This window comes from Boleophthalmus pectinirostris, unplaced genomic scaffold (genome assembly GCF_026225935.1).
Source record: "Boleophthalmus pectinirostris isolate CB_2022bp ecotype Guang Dong unplaced genomic scaffold, ASM2622593v1 HiC_scaffold_22, whole genome shotgun sequence".
Classification (NCBI taxonomy): Eukaryota; Metazoa; Chordata; class Actinopteri; order Gobiiformes; family Gobiidae; genus Boleophthalmus; species Boleophthalmus pectinirostris.
In genome coordinates, this window is record NW_026571190.1 from 30,558,243 (window position 1) to 30,578,404 (window position 20,162).

Here is a 20,162-nt window from a genome sequence, read left to right on the forward strand (position 1 = left end):
TCTCCTGTCTCACTGTTGTTCTGAATCTCACACATTCATACACTCAAGCCCATTTCCCCTCCTCTTTTTAGTGTCTCTTTCTCTCTCTCTCATTCTCTCTCTCTCTTTCTCTCTCCTCTCTATTCCTCTCCTCTGTCTATAGTAGTTCTCTTTTTTCTGTCATACTCACACACATTGTGCACATTCAGACTACACATTCATTTGCCTCTGCCTCTCTCTCACAGTCACACACACACACGCACACACACACACACGCACACACACACACTCAAGCCCATTTTCCCCTCCTTTTTCTAGTCTGTCTGTCTGTCTCTCTCCCACACACACACACACACACACACACACACAGACGCACGCACACACAGACACACACACACACACACACACACACACACACACACACACACACACACACACACACACACACACACACACACACACACACACACACACATGCATCCTGCCACTCCTCCCTAACAACCGGGCACAGATAGGCTGCACAGAGTGTCTCTGTATAAATACGCACTAAATAAGAGTTTGGCTGTGTAGTGGCGTTTGGCTACAGTCTAATTGCATATTTATTAAACCAATACAAATCTTGAACTAGAAAAAAGAGAATTTCGAATATGAAGAAAAAAAATCTAAGTTTACTTACTTTTAAAATATATATCATAATAGCTTATTTTCTATAATATTTTCCCATATTGCTGTTGCATATGAAACGTTTTGTGTCGCTCCAACAGCCTGTAATGTAGCTGAGTGAGGTTTATGTAGTTCACTATATTTACCAGCAGAGGTCAGTAAAGAGGCGTGGACTACACCGTCTGTGTTTGGAAATGTGGCGTTTTGTTGCCAGACGGGGGCAGTAGCGAGAGTGAGTCTATCGGAAAGCGTAGAAGGAGACGCTGCAGCAGGAATCAGGAACATAATAGTTTCTTAGATCGGCCGGTCATTTACGTTTCTTACTGATAACATATCTTCCAAGATGTCTAAACGACATCGTCTTGATTTGGGAGATGATTATTTTTCCAGCAAGAAGCGATCTGATGGGTAAGTCTCTTCTCTTTAGTGAAATTGTCTGCGTTGACACGCGCAGCTAATGTTAGCAGGCTGTTAGCTTGGTGCTGGTTTCTTTGGCTAATGGCCACCTCAGACAAACTACAGCTGTAAAATGGTTTTTTGACACACACACGAGTAACATGTTCAAATACGAGTCATAGGCATTGTCCTCTGTGGTTTATGTAACATTATGAGTCAAACCGCGTCCATTAAACAGAGAGGTTAAAGAGTGTGTCCAGAGGCGGCATTAGCAGCTTGTAGCTTGAGCGCGGTGAGGCACGTGTAGCCGCCGCTAGCTGCACGGAGCAGTGATAAACACAGGCGCATCATGAGACCCGCGCAGATACACGCAAAAAGGACCGCCTGACTTTTATTTTATTTTTTATTTTGATTACGTTATTCATTGCAGCACCTTCTTAACGTAAAGGTTAACTGTGGATCCTTTATTGCCTAGAATGAATACGGTGTGAGTGTTGGTGGTGGTCGTAGGGGCCGATGGCGCATATTGACAGGCAGCTCTGGCTACTGTGGCCACAACCGAGTGTGGAATGAATAATGCACGAAATTGTGAACGAATCTCAGGTTCTGGGGGAAAAAACAAAACAAAACGCTATATAAATAGGGTGACCAGACGTCCCTGTTTACACGGGACAGTCCCAGTTTTGAGCTGTGTCCCTTGTCCCAGCAGATTTATCCAAAACCAGCGATTTGTCCCAGTTTTATACAAGAAATGTCCCAGGTGTCCCTATTTTTGACTAATCTAATCTCTCCCAACAGGAAAGAGAGGCATAAATTGTATTGTATTATTATTTGTCAAGGTAAAATACAGAAAAGCTACCTAAAAATGACCAAAACACAAAGAAAATGTGACTGTACTGACTCAAATTAGTGCCGAGTGCAGAACAATTTTCCTTAATTATGCGCTCGTTTCACAGTTTTATTATTACCAACCACCATAAACCAGGGATGTCTCAGTTTTTTCTTCTGAAAATCTGGTCACCCTATATATAAAAAAACAAATAGTACTATTACTTTAAAAGGCCGGTTGAGTGTTTTTAAGTTTAAAATGACTGAAATACAGAAATGTCACGTTGCAACCTTATTTGTAATTTACGGTAACATATTATTAATTAGCTCTTTTTTTAATAATCAAACGGCTCTATTGTTTCTATGTTAAGTTTTAAGATATTCTCAATATATCGCTAATCTTCTCACCTCTAAGTGCTATAATTCTGTGTTTTCTCATGTTTACAGGAGAGACCGGGACCGCGATCGAGACCGTGAAGATCGCTCCAGAGACCGGGACCGCGACAGAGACCGAGACCGGGAGCGTGATCGAGAGCGAGACTCGAAGCCCCCCAGTGCCCCCTCCATCAGCACCAGCCCCAGTCTGCCTGGCCTCAAGCAGATGGCCGTGCAGCAGCAGATAAACCCTTTCACAAACCTGCCTCACACGCCCCGCTACTACGAGATCCTGAAGAAGAGGCTACAGCTGCCCGTATGGGAATATAAGGAAAACTTCAATGACATCATCACGCGTCAGCAGAGTTTTGTTCTTGTGGGAGAAACAGGATCTGGAAAAACAACACAGGTTACCATTTTAATAAATTTTTATGTACTGGGGGGTGTAAATAACAATATTTATTTTGGCTGCCGTCCAACTGTATTAAAGGTGCATTGTTTAATTTTTCAGTTTGGGGGTCTACTTCCATGGACATACTAATGTGCCGCAATATGGGGTTAAACTTTTAACAGATACATTTATTCAATTACGGGTGTTTTTTATTGCTAAAAGGTGGCTCTGGTGGCGTCTCCTACTTGTTTCTATGAATATTGAAAAGTTTAGTACCATACTTTGGAATGTTGGAGATTAAGTAATAACAGCAGCAGAAAAGTTACACAGTGCACCTTTAAATAATTGACCTATAGAATGCTGTGAAGTCATCTGAAACCCACCAATAAAAGTCTTTTGCTTGTTCTGTGTGTATGTGCAGATTCCTCAGTGGTGTGTGGACATGGTGAGGGGCCAGCCGGGTCCTAAGAGAGCTGTGGCCTGTACCCAGCCCAGGAGAGTGGCCGCTATGAGTGTGGCACAGAGAGTTGCAGATGAAATGGACGTGATGCTTGGTCAGGAAGTGGGCTACTCCATTCGATTTGAAGACTGCAGTTCTGCTAAGACTATTTTGAAGTAAGATCTCACTCGTTTTGCATTGCACTGGAATATTTTACTGACTGTTGTGAATTTGACATCCAACATTGTCTTCACTCAGGTACATGACTGATGGTATGTTACTCAGAGAAGCTATGAATGATCCACTACTGGAACGTTATGGAGTCATAATTTTGGACGAGGCTCACGAGAGAACTCTGGCTACAGACATCTTGATGGGCGTCCTTAAAGAGGTGGTGCGCCAGAGGGCGGATCTGAAGGTATATTTCAGTTGACAAAGTCTTTACTAGGCTTGTCATGATAACAAATTTTGAACTGCTTTGAACTTTGAATTATATAAGTAAATATAGGTTATAAACAATAATATTGCAGTTAATAAACACAATGCAGTTTAAATCACAAAACAATTCTAAATGTACAATATTATTTAAAACATGAGCTGCCATAAATAAACAGCAGAATGAAACGCTTTAGTACTTAATTTGAATCTGCAGTTAGTCATAGAAACTAATGCTTTAACCTTTAAATGGCTCAAATCTTATCATATAGCCCAAAATTTCCCAGTGTTATAATAAATATTATTCAATCTTTCATATATTGAATGGTAAGTCAATATAGTAATTATCGTGACAGGCTTAGTCGATAATTCTCAAACTTGATTCTTAAAGATGATTTATTGTTGTGCATTTTCTTTAGGTTATTGTTATGAGTGCAACACTAGATGCTGGCAAGTTCCAGGTCTACTTTGACAACTGCCCTCTGCTGACTATTCCTGGTCGTACACATCCTGTCGAGATATTCTACACACCTGAGCCAGAGCGGGACTACCTTGAGGCAGCTATACGCACAGTCATCCAGATTCATATGTGTGAGGAAGACGAAGGAGATTGTCTTCTGTTTCTCACTGGTCAAGAGGTAAACATCAGGTCACATTAGGGCAGTTATGTTTATCTCTTTGTCCAGGGACTGATCAATAAATGTTGTTTTTTAACAGGAAATTGATGAGGCCTGTAAACGGATTAAGCGTGAGGTCGATGATCTTGGTCCTGAAGTTGGAGACATTAAAATCATTCCACTGTATTCCACATTGCCACCACAGCAGCAGCAACGGATCTTTGAACCACCACCACCAAGGAAACCTAATGGAGCAATAGGAAGAAAGGTGGGTGGATTAGACGTCACATACAGTATTAATTGTGTACATTTATTTTACATTTTGCTTTTCCTTTTCAGGTTGTGGTGTCAACAAACATTGCAGAAACATCTCTGACAATTGATGGAGTTATTTGTGATAGACCCAGGTTTTGCCAAACAAAAGGTAAATCAATGCCCTCAGTTTCTGTATATTTAATACATTTGTAGTTGTAGTTTCATCTTTTTAATTTTAAATTTCTGCTTTGTTTTGTAATGGCAATATAGGTGTACAATCCTAGAATCAGAGTTGAGTCCCTGTTGGTCACAGCCATCAGTAAAGCTTCTGCCCAGCAGAGGGCAGGACGAGCCGGCAGAACCCGCCCAGGCAAATGTTTCCGGCTCTACACTGAAAAAGCCTATAAAACAGAGATGCAGGTGAGTCGTGTTTTGGTTACAAACTGTGTCTAAACAACAAATACGTATGTATTAATGTGGTGTCTCCCTGATCACAGGACAACACGTATCCTGAGATTCTTCGCTCTAATCTGGGTTCAGTTGTGCTGCAGCTGAAAAAACTGGGTATTGATGATCTTGTTCACTTTGACTTCATGGATCCTCCAGGTGAGTCTGGTTTTACATTTTGTATTTATGTTTAAAATTAATCGTATCTCTGATGCATTTGGAAACTTTTTTGTTTTTTTTTGTTTGTTTGTTTTTTTTGTTTCAGCTCCTGAGACTCTGATGAGGGCGCTCGAGCTGCTGAATTATTTGGCTGCTCTTAACGATGATGGAGACCTTACAGAACTGGGGTCCATGATGGCGGAGTTTCCTTTAGACCCTCAACTGGCGAAGATGGTCATCGCCAGCTGCGAGTTTAACTGCTCTAATGAGATTCTGTCCATCACTGCTATGCTGTCAGGTAATGCCCATGACTGGGCTGACATCTTCCTGTAGGCCAGGAGTCTAGACTCATTTGTTAGAACTCTTTTTTTTTCTTGTTTGTTTTTAAACAATTAAGAGAAGCCTTCTTTACACTGTAATATTTATTCAAGTAGACTTCTCAAATTAGATTTTTCTATAGATGCCAATGGTAATATATGTTATATTATAATGTTCATATGATACTGAAATTTTAGCAAATGCATTAAGTTTAGTATTCAAGACTATGAGAAAGTGATTTCCCATGAGAAGACATTGCCTTTGCTAGAGCTCTGACCCATCTGTGTGCCCAGTGCCTAGCATTATAGGCTTTTCTGTGATTATTATGAATGTTTGACTCATCACTATGGGCGGCTTTGTTGGGGCCCATACCAACCTTGTTTAGTCCCACAGTGTTTTGTGCGCCCCACGGAGGCTAAGAAGGCTGCCGACGAGTCCAAGATGAGGTTCGCCCACATCGATGGAGACCACCTGACACTGCTCAACGTCTATCACGCTTTCAAACAAAGTAAGCAGGGTTTGATTTTAAAATGTAATGTTATATAATAGTTAATAAATGAATGAATAATTTCTATGATGCATTACAACACATTATATTTTTTACACTTTTGTAGATTAATACTACTTTACAACTTTATAGTGAATTAGTGAATTCATTGAAAATGACTTTAAAGAAAAATCCTCATAATTAAACCTTGTTTTAACTGTTCCTGGTGCTTCTGTGAACGGAGGAGGTTTAACTTTGGGTTAGAGGAAGAAAATATCATCTGGACGAGGTTAAGTTCAGAGTTACCATGCTAACTCTCTGTGAAACTGAAAAATCTGTATTGAACTCATTTCAGGGTTAGCAAAGTCTAGATTTGGCCTAAACCTGCTTGTTGAAATGGGGCCTTTGCTAAATAAACATTTTTGCTTTTTCCAGACCACGAGGCTAACCAGTGGTGCTATGACAACTTTGTAAATTACCGTTCTCTGATGTCTGCCGACAACGTTCGGCAGCAGCTCTCTCGTATTATGGATCGCTTCAACCTGCCTCGCCGTAGCACAGAGTTCACTAGCAGAGACTACTACATCAACATCCGCAGAGCTCTCTGCACTGGCTTTTTCATGCAGGTCAGTGCATACTGTATTCAGAGGGGGGTGGAGGGTTTCTTTTCACATACCATTTTAATGAGTCAGTGCTGAACAACATCACATCTGTTTTCACAGGTAGCTCATTTGGAGCGTACGGGACATTACCTCACTGTTAAAGATAACCAGGTGGTCCAGCTGCACCCGTCCACAGTTCTGGACCATAAGCCGGAGTGGGTGCTCTACAATGAGTTTGTCCTCACTACAAAGAACTACATCCGCACTTGCACAGATATCAAACCTGAATGGTACGTTGGCCTTGTATTACTCTTCTGAAATAAACCCTTTTTATTTAAGGGCCCATATTAGGCTATTTTCTGATCTACCCTATAATGTCCTCATACACAGTGTTGCGTTGTGTTTTGTTTCATTCACATGTGTTTAAACACAAACCATGCATACTTTTCAAATTTTTTCTCAAAATGAAAACACTGTTTTCTAAACTCGATACACCTTCACTAAAATCATTTGGATAATGCCAAACTCCATTGAACAAAAGGTGGAAAATCACAAGGTGACAAAGCATTTTGAACTTTGGAGATGTAGACAGATTAATAAAGAGTTATCCAAACATGTCAATGAAACAAAACCCAATTCCAGGTATGTTTAAGGAGGTAACAACTTACCTGGCTTAAACCTCACAACAGTCAATTAAAATTTTGTGTAATATAATTTTAATAGTCATTGTGACTGATTTGTGTGTGTGTGTGTGTGTGTGTCTCTGCAGGTTGGTTAAGATTGCCCCTCAGTACTATGAAATGAGTAACTTCCCTCAGTGTGAAGCCAAAAGACAGCTGGAGAGAATCATTGCCAAACTAGAGTGCAAAGAGTATTCTCAGTACTGAACACAATTAGCCATGAAGTGTCTGGGGGGAAATGACTTACCATAGTTTTAGATCTTCTGAATTATTGTCACTGTATTTTGTTTTCTTTTTATATTTTATTTTTTCTGTATCCCATAAACCATATTTCTGTAATTGTATATAAAGCTGTAATAAACCTAACTGCCTTGGTAAGCCTGGCTGTTAAACATAGGAATATCCAAAACATAAAATGTGATCGACTTTCCTTTAAAATATTGCGCCCAGTCATGAGTTGTTTTGTGCAGGTTTCTTTTATGAAAGAGCTCTGACTGAAAGCTCTGAAACCCTTTTGAATAAAAAAAAAACTGTACAATAAATTGCCTGTTCAAACCCTTAATTGTGGTAGACTAAAAGTTCTAATTTCTGTTTAGAAATTTTGGAGGTGTAAAATATCATGGAAAAAGGTGACTGAATTTAATTAATAAAGTACGTTAAATGACTGTTGTGTTTGTCCTTATATAATCCTGTAACTGTTGTCAAACGTGTTGCACAAAATGCCTTCTGTAAAATAAAATGCCTCCAGGTGTAAACCAAATTCAAAACAACTTCATCAGCATTAAACAAAAGTACCAGTTAAAATGTGGTTAAATCCAGAAGTGTTAGTGCGACCAAAAGTTGTGCTCAAGTAAACCTACATTTACTTCAAAGTACTACTCATGTAATACAATGTAGTGTTCTGAGAAATTATTTGTTTAAGAAAAGGAGAAAGTTTTGGGGAGCTACTCCTAAATTAACAGTATAACTGGACATAACATCCAATTTACAATCCAAAATGAATGTTCAGAATAAAACAAAGCACAAAACTTGTTATCAAAAATGAGAAATGAAATAATATCTGAAGGAGTAATTTAATAAGCACAAATGTCCAAAAAATTATGATCAACATAAAGCTCATTGGGAAAAGTAACCAAAACCTTTATTCAGGTTTAAGTACTGTTGCACTGAAAATATTATAGTGTCACACTCAAAAATTACTACATTATTATTGTTGTGATGGATATGCTCCAAAAGTTTAGTCAAAACAAGAACTTTAGAAAAGGGATCTTGATGGATAGAGAACTGCACAGAAATGATAATGTATGTGTAACGCCCCGTAGAGGCTGGGCTGACAGCAGGTTTCTGGGATCATCAGAGAGCTATAAAAGAGCACACTTGATGGAGTTTCAATTATTTTATTTCACAGTATTGTATGTTCTTTGTTTAGGAAACCGATTGTTGATTGGAGGAAGACAGTTTTTGAGCTGTGAGCGAGGTGCCAGTGGTCTCATCAGTTCACACAGTATTCAGGCTCTTTCTCAGAACCATAGACTGCTCAGAGCACAGTTCTCATTCAGAAACACATCACTGAATTCACCTTGTGTTTTTTTGTTTGTTTGTCTTTTTTACAATACATTTTCACATATTACATAATACAATAGAGACAGGTTTTAGACAAAAAGGCAAAGCTTTTCCACTCCAAAATCCACATGTGTAACGTATGAACCCCAAAGTCAGACTGCACCAAACCAGTGACTCTGAGTTGCTCTGTCAAATTAATAAAAGAGCACAGAAAACTCAGAGTCTGAGAGTTTTGTGTTGAGAGTTTTTAGAACCTCTTTTTGGGAGATGATCGATCAGTGTTTTATTCATTTTGTTTAGTTCAGGAAAACTAAAATTGTGTTTAGGATTTTCCGTGAGCTGTTGCAAATAAATAAATACATTTTCAATAGATACATGTTTCAAAGCAACTGAAAAAAACTGGAGGACCTTTCAAAGTTATTAAGAAAACATGGCCCATGACCCACAGCAAATCACAAAAAAAAATCACACACACAAATAAGAAATCACACCCATTTACCTTATTACATACACTTTTTTTTTTTTTAAACTACCATTGTGTTTTGATATCCTCTATAGTCTCTGGGAGGCACCTGTTGCGTGTCTCTGGAAGTGTCATTGCCACCAGGCCTCCTACTGCAGCCACACAGCACAGGACGACCTGAGGCAACTGCAGCCACACATCTTCCAGTAACAAGACAAACGGTGCCAGCGCTACACCTAACCGCGCCATGAAGGAGTTGTAACCCATGCCATTCTGCCTGGTAACAAAGGAGACATTTTGTTCATTTGTTGCATGTATACTAATGTGCTGTATAACGTTTTATGTGGAGGATCTCACGTTGCCGGAAATGTCCATAGACTGTATAAAGAAGTGGACTAAGAAATTGTGATGTCACCTTATAGCGTTCAGTGAAAATGAAGCTGACATAGACTAGCAGTTATGAGGCAAATTTGGAGCCGAGTTCCATATAGGACTTGAATTACAGACAAAATAGCAAACTAAAAACACAAGGATCACATATAGCGGGTTAAGCCAAACATTTTAAGACCAAAATGACGAGCCAGAAAGCAGGAGTTATGGAGAGAAGGATGGTTTTTTCATACAAATTGGAGACAGAGAAGTTGGAGCCGGAAGTGCGCCCATGTTCATTTCCTGTGTGGAACGCAGAGGCTAGGAGGTTAGCTATTTCCATTTATGTCTATGGGAATGACCCACAGTAAACATATCTATTTTCCTTTTATTCAATTCCAGGTGTTTTTATGGCTCAAAAATTCTTAGAATAACATTCATTCTTACTGTGAGTGGGCTCGCTTCTTCACAGCTCTGATCTGTAATTTAGCCTGGGACTGGGAGCGTATGTCCCTTATACTGTATATAATGGACATAAATAACCCACTTGCCACCACATTCCAAAAAAGAAATGTTCATGGAGGCCTTTCTGACTCCTTCTGACCCGGGCTCCCATGGACTTATACTGAACTATTGTCACTCCTCATGTAAATGCTGCAATGGGCCTCTTCATTTTGGTCTTAAAATGTTCATATTAATCTGCTCTACATGATTCTGACATTTTTATTTTTCCATTTTATCCATTAATAAATTCCTATTCTTGTCACGCTCACTTAGTTCGCTTCTTTATACAACCCGTGGTAAGTCTTAGCTTTATAGAGACAGTATTTTATTATTTTTTATTATAAGCCATTTTCTATGAACCAAAGCAATAACTTGGAGAAAACAAGGTGGTGGACCCTCCAGCAGAAAAGTTACACAGTGCATCTTTAAATGTAAACTTGAAACTCTTCTTACCTTAGCACAGTGGGATAAAGCTCAGAGCTGTACAACACAACTGTGGCAAAAGCAGCAGAAGAACATCCCTTTCCTATGATTGCCACCACTGTTCTAGTTATCGCCATTTCTGAAATTAAATTGAATCATTTAACATAGTAAAAATTATATATACTGTAAATACACATACACCCATGATGTACTGGTGGGTCTCAGATTTTACACTGTGATGATGCTATACTGCCAGATGGGGGCAAGAGCCAGTTTTCATGTTGGTACAGTGCACTTTGTCATTAAATATTCAAAAGGTAAATGCACAAATCGGTAGTGACCAGATTTGTTTATTTACCCTGGACAGATCCAGTTTTGAGTGCGTTCCCTGTCCCAGTGTATCCAAAACCATTGATTTGTCCCAGTTTTAAACAAGGAATGTCCAGTTTTTGACCAATTTACTACCCACCAACAGTAAAGAGGCAAATATATTATCATTTCTTAACCTAAAGTACAGAAAACTATATTTGAAAATTATTATAAGGCAAACAAAATGTGAGGGAGAATACACATTGAAAGCATTACAAACTGCTTTCAACTAACCATGAAAATCTGGTCACCCTATGCAAGAATGATCCTGATCTTTTTTATTAGTGACTAGACCCAAGAATTCGCTGAATTACGACAAAATAAGTTTAACATTTTAGCTGGCCTCTATCTTTATTAAAGGTTCTATATTTCATAAAGTTGACTCTTGTGAGCTTTAAGCCATGTTAGAATATTGTTAACTCCTCAAAAATATACCCAGAGTTCTGTTTTGTTTCATTCACACATTTAGATTTAGCAGTTGTTTTAGTCAGTCAGGTCAGTTTGTTTACCTGCTTTACAGGTTTTGGCTACTTCCTGTAGTCTTCCTCAGAAGCGTCACATGATGATGTAGTGACATGTCTTGTAGGCTGTTTTACTTGGTTTTGGTTTTTAGGGGAAGCTTGCGCCCCCTACTGCTTGACTCCTTCTCCAGGACTGCTTCCCATGTGTTTGATAAGATGTACACTCCCTCATCTTGAGTCATGCTTCTTGGAACCTGTTTGCAAATCTCTAGCCTCTCCAGCGGTGGTATTTGTTGCTTTCAGCACAGATGACCCTGGCATTGTTCCAGCCCATAATGTGGTTTTGTCTTTTGCAGTGGTCGGACATGGTCACAGCAAGAGACATCCTCTACTGTTTGGCAAAACCAAGTAAAGCAGCCTACAAGACACATCACTAGACCATCACATGACACTTCTGAGGAAGGCTACAGGAAGCAGACGAAACATGTAAAGCAGGTAAACAAACTCTCCAGTCTGACTTTTAACTGAAGACAGAATGAACCTTTACTAAAGGTTCAGAATGAACCTTTAGTAAAGGTTAATTCACATGTTTGATGTCACATGTTGGTTTATTAGTCTGTCTACATCTCTAAAGCTCAAAATGGCCTGTTCCACCTTGTGACCTTGTGATGTCATGAAGGAGTAGTTTTCAAGTTAACTCCCTATTACTTTTTGTGGAGATTGCCAATTCCAGGGTTAAAATCATCCAAATGTTCCTAGTGAAGGTGTACAGAGTACAGAAAGCATAGTAGAGCACTTCCTGCAATGCCACATGACATCACAAGGTGGAACAGGGTGTTTGTTGAGAGAAGATCTCTAAATATGCATAATTTGTTTGTTAACCATGTGCGAATGAAACGAAACACTCCTGTACACCATTAGGCTCTTTAAATATTATTGGCCTATAGAATGTTGTGTTGTCATCTGAAAACCAGCAGTAGTTTAGGTTAGATAGTTAGTAGAATAGTTACCTTTTGGGATAAAATGTTAGCGGCAAGAAAAAGCACAACCAAGAACTGTGTACCCGCTTGAACAGGGCGTCTCCCAATCTTATCCCATAAGAAGTACGCCAAGCCTTTGCCTGGGATTTCAATGACTGCGTAGGTAAACTGAGTCAGATATATGTTGAGGCCAAACCCAGTGATGTTAAAGCTGATGCCGTAAAATGCATTTGCCACACAAAACCTAGAAAATGAATTGATTTTTTTTTTTTAATAAATTAAAATAATAAAATAATTACATATCTGTAACAGACACAAAAACACACTGTATTGAGAGAATTGATACTTTGCAGCAGGTCATCAATATTTCCTGAGGATGTAATGTTAACTGTAGGCTCTGCTCTGTCTGAGGCTTTATTAACATTAACATAATCTGAACATAAAATCACTGATTTAGCTGCATGGACTACAACAGGTGAGATGATTTGTGCTGTTAAACAAGTTTCTCACATTAAATTACAGTCACTGTTTTTTTGGGGGGGGGGTTTCAGTTAACCAGTCTCACCTTTTTGTTGAAAATCAAACACCTAAACAGGACACTGAAAGTTCGTATTGATCAGAGTCTCCTGAAAATGTGTTAGTTAAATCCATGTGGCTATGTGCATTCTGTCACCGTGGTAACTCCTAAACATTCCACCATTAGAGATGCATGTAGAAGACCTCTCACTGCTAAGTATAACTACTCAATACTGACCATAGTAACCCAGTGCGACAGGCCAAGTTCCTCAGTTTGGGGATTCGTATGAAATCCAGGTAGGAGTATGTGCGGTCCCTTTTTTCAGTCACGACTATACATGATAGCGCCTAAAACAAAACATTATTGCCATGTTAACACATATTTACGTACACAAACTGTATACAAAATATAAATATTAATTGACTGTTGTGAGCTTTTTTGTTTCATTCACACATGTTTGAGCAACCCTTTATTATTGGTCTCTCTACATCAAAGCTCAAAGGGCTCCTCTGTTCCACCTTGTGATGTCATGTAGTGGTAGTTTACAGCTAAAGGGCAGCTGTTGACTTCAAAGCGTCAACATGCTTTTGTTTAGCAGAAATTGGCAATTCCAGGGCAGAATTTATCCAAATGATTCTAGTGATGGTGTATGGAGTTTAAAAACACAGGGTAGCACTTCCTGTATTACCACATGACATCACAAGGTGGAGTGTTTTCAGCTTGAGAGAAGAACATAGCTGAAATATGCAGGGTAAAACAAAACACAACAACTCCATATATGTTTCTGATGAGGAAACATTATAAAATAGACCAGAAAATTGTGTAACATACTGTAAGTGCTTTAACTTACCTCTGGTTTAACCATGTGGATCGATATTTTTCGGTTGTTCATTTTGGCACATTTTTTCAAATATTTATGTGCACTGGTGAGTTTCCCATTAGCTATAAGCCATCTGGCGGATTCAGGCGTCCATCTGAATCACAAAATATTTCTTAAGTGTAGCTTAGTTAGACTACATTTCATTGATGTCTAAAATCAGAAACAGATAATCCATATTAGTCCGGTCACTGCAGCAGTTACAGAGAGAGAGGTGACAATTTTCAATGTAAAAGTTAAGGAAAAAGGGAACCAGAGTCGATGGAGCAGGAAGCACCTCCATGATCACTTCCTATATGGGACATGGCAGCCAGCGGGTGAGCTATGTTCATTTATATATACAGATTGTGATATGAACAGAAGGGACTGGCAACTAAAACAGTATCAGTTTTAAAACAGGAGGAAAACATGATGGAGAAAAATAAAACTCATACCTCCAGGTGATAATAGATAACAGCACTGGAGATGTCACAATTATTATCAGCCATCTCCAGTGAGTTACAAAGTATGCGACCGTTGGAAGGATTGTGTTCCCAACAGTCCAAGAAAAGCTGTCAATTATCCCTACTAATTTCCTGTGCTCAATATCGACCCACTCTACACCTGGAACGGAAATCACACAATAAACAACAGAAACTATGTGTACGAACTATGCTAGGAATCTTATGTACTATAGGTGGGACGAGACAGAATTTTCACGAGACTAGGCACATGAGAATGAGACAAGATTTTGAGATCAGATAAATTCCCAATTTCAGTCAAATGATTTTTATTTACTTTAAAATATATTCAAATATATTGTGATTGTATTTTCATGTGTTTATTTATTTATTTATTTTTTGTAGTATATTTTATTATCCCTGTAGGGAAACTCTTCTAGCCAGTTTTACTTGGTGGAAACCGTGTGACCTCGCAGCATTAGGATTTGTTCGCTCGACAGTAGGCAGATACTTTTTTTTTTAACCAATCTCTGCTATTTGTTTGAAATGTATGTAATGTGCCGGAACGCTCAGTGGTGTTTAAGTAACTGCCGGCTTCACAGCTTTTTGCTGATTGGCTGATGTTGGTTGACAACTTCTGGGATTGTTGAAAACCATCTAGAGTATTCCAATTCCTGACCTAGTTGCTGGAGAGAAATGAAACTGAGGTACTAGGTGGCGCCAGCCTGGCTTAAATTCTCCTCTGCATTTCCTTTCAGGAGCAATGCGCAGCACATGGGCCCATGCTCTCCATGATCTTGTTACTAGGCTTGGTCAGGACTACCTTAGCTGGAGGATTTGGTGATGTTTTGGTGCATATTTTGCATTGATGGGGGAAATGGGGAAAACATGCAAATTCCACACGGAAAGGCTTGATTGAACCCGGGACCTTCTTACTGTGAGGCCTGAGTGCTAGCCACCCAGCCATAGTGCCACCGATATAATAATATTAAAAATCACCAAATTAATTCATTTTGGGCAATGCCTTGTACACTTTAAACACATATTTAAACAGCTGTGTGAAACTTACTTTTACAATATACTCATTATCCAATATGTCTATTACACTTCGTTTTTATCATTCAAGTGATGAGACAAAACCTGGGTCTGGTCTTTTGCTCTTTCTCTCTGCTACCACTGATTATTTTGCATCAATATTGGTCCAATATTAAAAATTAAAGCAACGTGTTCTGTCAGAATATGTGAGCTACAAGTCTCCGTGTGGAATCTATTAGCTAGGATAAAATCACGCAAGACTGATATTCCCATGTGCACATTTTCTCATCTATTATGTACTTGTTTATAATTACTGAGGACAGTTGAGACGATGACAATCCCAGTGATGCAAAACCCAGTAAAGAATCTCAGCACTCCAAACATGACGTAGGATATGGAAAAGGCACTGGCCACCGCAAACACCATCCCGGACACATACGATAAGAGGAGAGTGATCCTTCGGCCAATTCTCAAATATAAAGAGATATTTGGATGAGTACTGCGTGTTTTTAGTTCAATGATGAGAAACCATAAGTTAAATAAAGTTTGTCTAAGTCATGTTACCTGTCACTTAAAAGGCCAAAGGTCATTGCTCCAAACATAACTCCAACAAAGAAGATAGTAGCTGTTGCCTTGTTCTTCCCTCTTTGATCACACACCAGGTCCCACTGGAGGAAAAGTGAATGGTTAAAACAACAACAATTATGTTTTTATTATATAAATATTTCCGAACCCTAAAATGACGCTCAATTCAAACTGAATCTCTTTCTGATCCTTTTGGAGCACACACAAATGGCTGGACTGTTTGCGAAACTGAGGCTCTGTAGTTTTGGCCTCTGTCCAATCTATTCTCATTTTAAATGGGAACAAACTCTACACGGAGGAAAGTCGAATTTCAAATTGCGTCTGAATTATTTGTTGTAAATATGAGAATAGAAATTACAAGTCTGATTTTACCTGTGAAGTTAGAGTAGACTTGAAGGTGGTGTTGTCATAAATCCATCCTTTAGGACATGGCACAGTAGAGACTTCAGAGTAACTAATATTTGTGGAATTTAACAGCAGATGATACTGAGGCTCTACAAACATCCTACAAGAACTTGGATTCCCATCATTTCCCATTGGAATACTAACTGCTAATTTCTGTGTGGGGGTTAAACTCCTAAATCTTTCACTTTCGTCCCAATAGCTGAAGTCACAGTGATGAGCTGGAACAGCTGCGATGAAGTTAGTGAGCATGAAGTGGCAGGGCATAGTGATGCGACCAATTAAATTTATTAAAATGATCATAACCTGGAATCTCCCAAAGCCATTAATATCACAAAGAAGGTCCTCAAACTTCACCATGATGCCTGCCTAATGCTCAGTCTCCTACACTGAAAAATAGAGCCACAGTCCAGAGAGTCAAGCTGTTAAATAATCTTCAATATGTCACCCATTGACCCAGACATGTGACATTGCACTTTTTTGGTTTGTCCCACAGAAGTCAAAGTACTACTAATGCCTTACTGACAGTTTTGAGTCTATTGTGCTAAATATAATAATTAATAAACAATTAAAACAACTGTATGTGGCTATTTCTGCTTGTCAATGTCCAATCCTATCAGATCTCAAGGCCAGGCCTGGTTAGTAGGAATTTTCCATGCAGCTCTTCCAGCTCCATCTGAAGAAATTGAGTTGATAAAAGAAAGACGACAAGCCTTAGATAGGATAGCATTAGTTGCCTATAAAGCGAACACCATTATCCATTTATTAGAGCACAAAGTTAGGCATCAAAATGTCATGTAATTAATCAATTTTGAGTTAATCAGTGTAATATAATTCATACATTCCTGTGGGAGCCACTTGGAAGGGGGTGGAGAGCTACTGGTAGCTCCTGAGCTACAGGTTGGAGACACTTCACCAACATTGCCTAGTATGAATGTAGTGTGAGTGGTGGTGGTCGGAGGGGCCGATGGCACACAATGGCAGCCTCGCTTCTGTCAGTCTACCCCAGTGCAGCTGTGGCTACAATTGTAGCTTACCACCGCTGAATGTGGAATGAATGAATAATTCTCTGTAAGTGCTATGAGTGTCTTAAAAGACGTGTATAAATATAATGTATGTTTTTTTTATGAAAGAAAGAATGCATAAGAAAGGCAAGTCGTTTAACCAAAGAATTTTATTGAAATATTGCAGGTTTCAGATTCTTGAATGTGATGATATCATACTCCCACATGTGGGAAAGAGACAATTCTCCCTGTTGATAACATTGTACTTTCCTATAAAATACCTACAAAGTAAATAATTTTGAACCTGGTCATTTCCATTAGTGACTAAGCCTTATAACTCCTGTTTTTTGCCAAAAATGTATATTGAATTACAAAGTAAACCAACACCATACACTGGATTTTATGATGGTTTATATCAATTTGTAATCAGATTTTACCCCATGACTTGACTTCTTTGCCTGTGTGGTTATTCTTTACCTACTTTTTTTTTCTTTGAAGTGGACATGGAAAATACCACTGACCTCAGAACAGTGGGGTAAAGTTCTGTTGAACAAATACACACATGTGAAAGCTCCTTCTGAGATTTTATAAGAAAAAACTTTGGATTTTACCTTGGACATTAAACATGTTGATGGAAATACACAGTCCTGTCATAGTGAGCGTTCCTGATTGACAGAACCTTCGACCTATTCTGTTCACAGTGAAAGACCACCAGTTAAAATGGAACTTCTATGGCACTATAGAGTATCTGGTTTTCAAATAATTTAGACACATAAACAATACCTAATACAGGGTTATAATGTGATTTCATGTTCATGTGATCACACTTGACACAATTTAGTCTCAACATCAGCTACACAAACTGCTCTGTAGGCCTAAAATATTTGTGCCTTTTATTTTAGAGCCTGCTTCAAATAGTTCACATACTGGAGACAGTGTCTTTGCACCAATAAGCACCACACAATTACTATGTGCCAAACACAGGCTGACTAAGGCTGACCCGCGTGCATAATAGAAAGACGCACAACTGGACAGAGTAGTTCAAGTCTAAAGAAGCCAAATGTTTCCTACAGTCACTCACAGCTCAGAGTAAATGCTAAAATACTCACTCAAAATGAGCATGCATTAAAGATTCCAGTTCAGGTGGTAACCAAACTCAGTTAATTAACAACTTTATTAATCCCAAAGGGCAATTCAATTGTCTCTGGCTGTACATAAACCATAAATAAAATCATGTAAGGCAAGGCAAGGCAAGTTTATTTGTATGGATGCAGTGGCATCCTGGGAGTCCACTGGTCCATAGTCCCCTGCTGCCAGTGAGACATAGATCTGAGTGTCGTCTGCATAGTTGTGGTAGAACACATTATTGCTGCATGTAGAGACAGATCGACCCCTGGGCCACCCCACAGGTCAGGGCCATGTGATCTGAGACACAGTTTTCAACTTGAGCCAGTTTAGTGCAGTACCAGTGATGCCCACCTAGTCCTCTCGTCTCTGTAAGAGGATCCCATGATTGACAGTGTCAAAAGCAGCACTCAGATCTAACAGGATCCAGACTGAGACTTTGCCTGCAATAGTGTTCAGGCGGATGTCATTTGTCACCTTGATAAGAACACTCTCAGTGCTGTGGTGGGCTCGAAAATCTGACTGGAAAACATTTGTTGTTCATTTAGAGAAAGTTAGTAAGCTGTTGGTAAACAGCTTTTTTAAAGAAAACAGCAAATTTGAGATGGGTCGGAAATTGTTCAGTACTGTGGCATCAAGACTGTTCTTTACGAGAGACTAAATGGCTGCAATTTTCAAAGCTCTTGGGAATGTTCCAGATTGAAGTGACATGTTAACTATGTGAGCGAGTGCTGAAAGCAAACTGTTGAGGAAGCACTTTAGAAATCTAGTGGATAAGATGTTAAAGCAGCATGTGGATGAACTCAGACTGGTGACGATCTCTAAAACAGTTTTGTCAGTTACAGGTACGAAGTGTCTCTGCAGCTGCATGCTTGTTATTTGCGTTGTGGCATTTTGGATGCCCTGAACCTTGTCAATACAGAATACTGCAAGCTCATTGCACTTAGATGTGGAAATTAGTTCTATATATATTATATTCTATAATCTGTTCACTGTTGCAAACAGGACATGAGAGTTGTTATTGAAATTTCCAATAATGTCCAAAAAGTACCTCTCGCTTGTTCTACCCAAACTGTAGTTGTACATATGCATCTTTTCTCTGTAAATCTCATAATGAACCTGGAGGTTTGACTTGCGCCATTTCCGCTCAGCCTTCCGGCACTCCCTTTTCTGTGCCCTGACATCATTCCTCCACTGAGCTTTTTGCCTATCTTTAACCATTTTAACCTTCACTGGGGCAATGGCAAACAGAACATTCAAAACACTCAAAGTTACAGAGTTCAACAAATGATCAACATTAGAACATGAGGCAATTTCAAAGTATATCATTTCCATGAACAGTGCTTATGTTTTATCATTTATGTGCCTCCTTCGAACAACTGTAGGACCAGCCCGTGGTTTGAGAATAAAAAACAGGTCAAAGAAGACATCGAAATGATCAGACAGAGCAATATCAACCACACTGACATTTGAAATATTTAAACCCTTTGTAATGAGCAGGTCCAGAGTGTGCGCTCTGTTGTGTGTGGGCTCACTGACCTACTGAGTCAGACCTAAACAGCACTGAGCTCTTTAGCATTTTTGTCACACACATTATCCACGTGCACATTAAAATCACCTATAATGACTAAACCATCAAAGTCTGTGCATACGACTGAAAGCATCTCAGTAAAATCATCAATAAAACTTTGACAGTGCTGAGGAGGTTTGTATATTACTATGCTGAGTACGAAGGGTGATTGTTTTAGCTCCATTTTGATGGAAACATATTGAAATGAAGAAAACTGTCACGCCCCTGCCTGTCCTGAGTCTTCTGGGTGTGGACGTGGGCGGAGTCTGCTGGGAGCACCTGCTTTCCATCTCCAATCAAGCCTGCTACTAAGGCCCAGCTCTCCTGCCAGACTCTGCCAGATTGTTTCGACTACCTGATGGTGATCTACCAGTCGGCTCAGTTTGTGTTTCTACGTCGCTTCC

At 39.3% G+C, this 20,162-nt stretch overlaps 1 protein-coding gene and 1 pseudogene across 1 annotated transcript; one reads left to right on the top strand and one right to left on the bottom strand.

Moving 5' to 3' along the window:
- Positions 1-884: 884 nt before the first annotated feature.
- LOC110165435 (DEAH (Asp-Glu-Ala-His) box helicase 15) lies at positions 885-7,736 on the top strand. The gene is given in 15 exon segments (XM_020930630.2): positions 885-1,050; positions 2,314-2,650; positions 3,054-3,247; positions 3,330-3,489; positions 3,926-4,144; positions 4,224-4,391; positions 4,463-4,512; positions 4,514-4,547; positions 4,649-4,798; positions 4,876-4,984; positions 5,091-5,282; positions 5,688-5,810; positions 6,225-6,415; positions 6,512-6,681; positions 7,161-7,736. Coding segments are annotated over 15 exon segments (2,280 nt in total). The 5' UTR covers positions 885-985; the 3' UTR covers positions 7,279-7,736.
- Positions 7,737-8,496: 760 nt separating this feature from the next.
- Positions 8,497-16,431, bottom strand: LOC110165274 (solute carrier family 22 member 7-like; annotated as a pseudogene).
- Between the last annotated feature and the right edge of the window lie 3,731 nt (positions 16,432-20,162).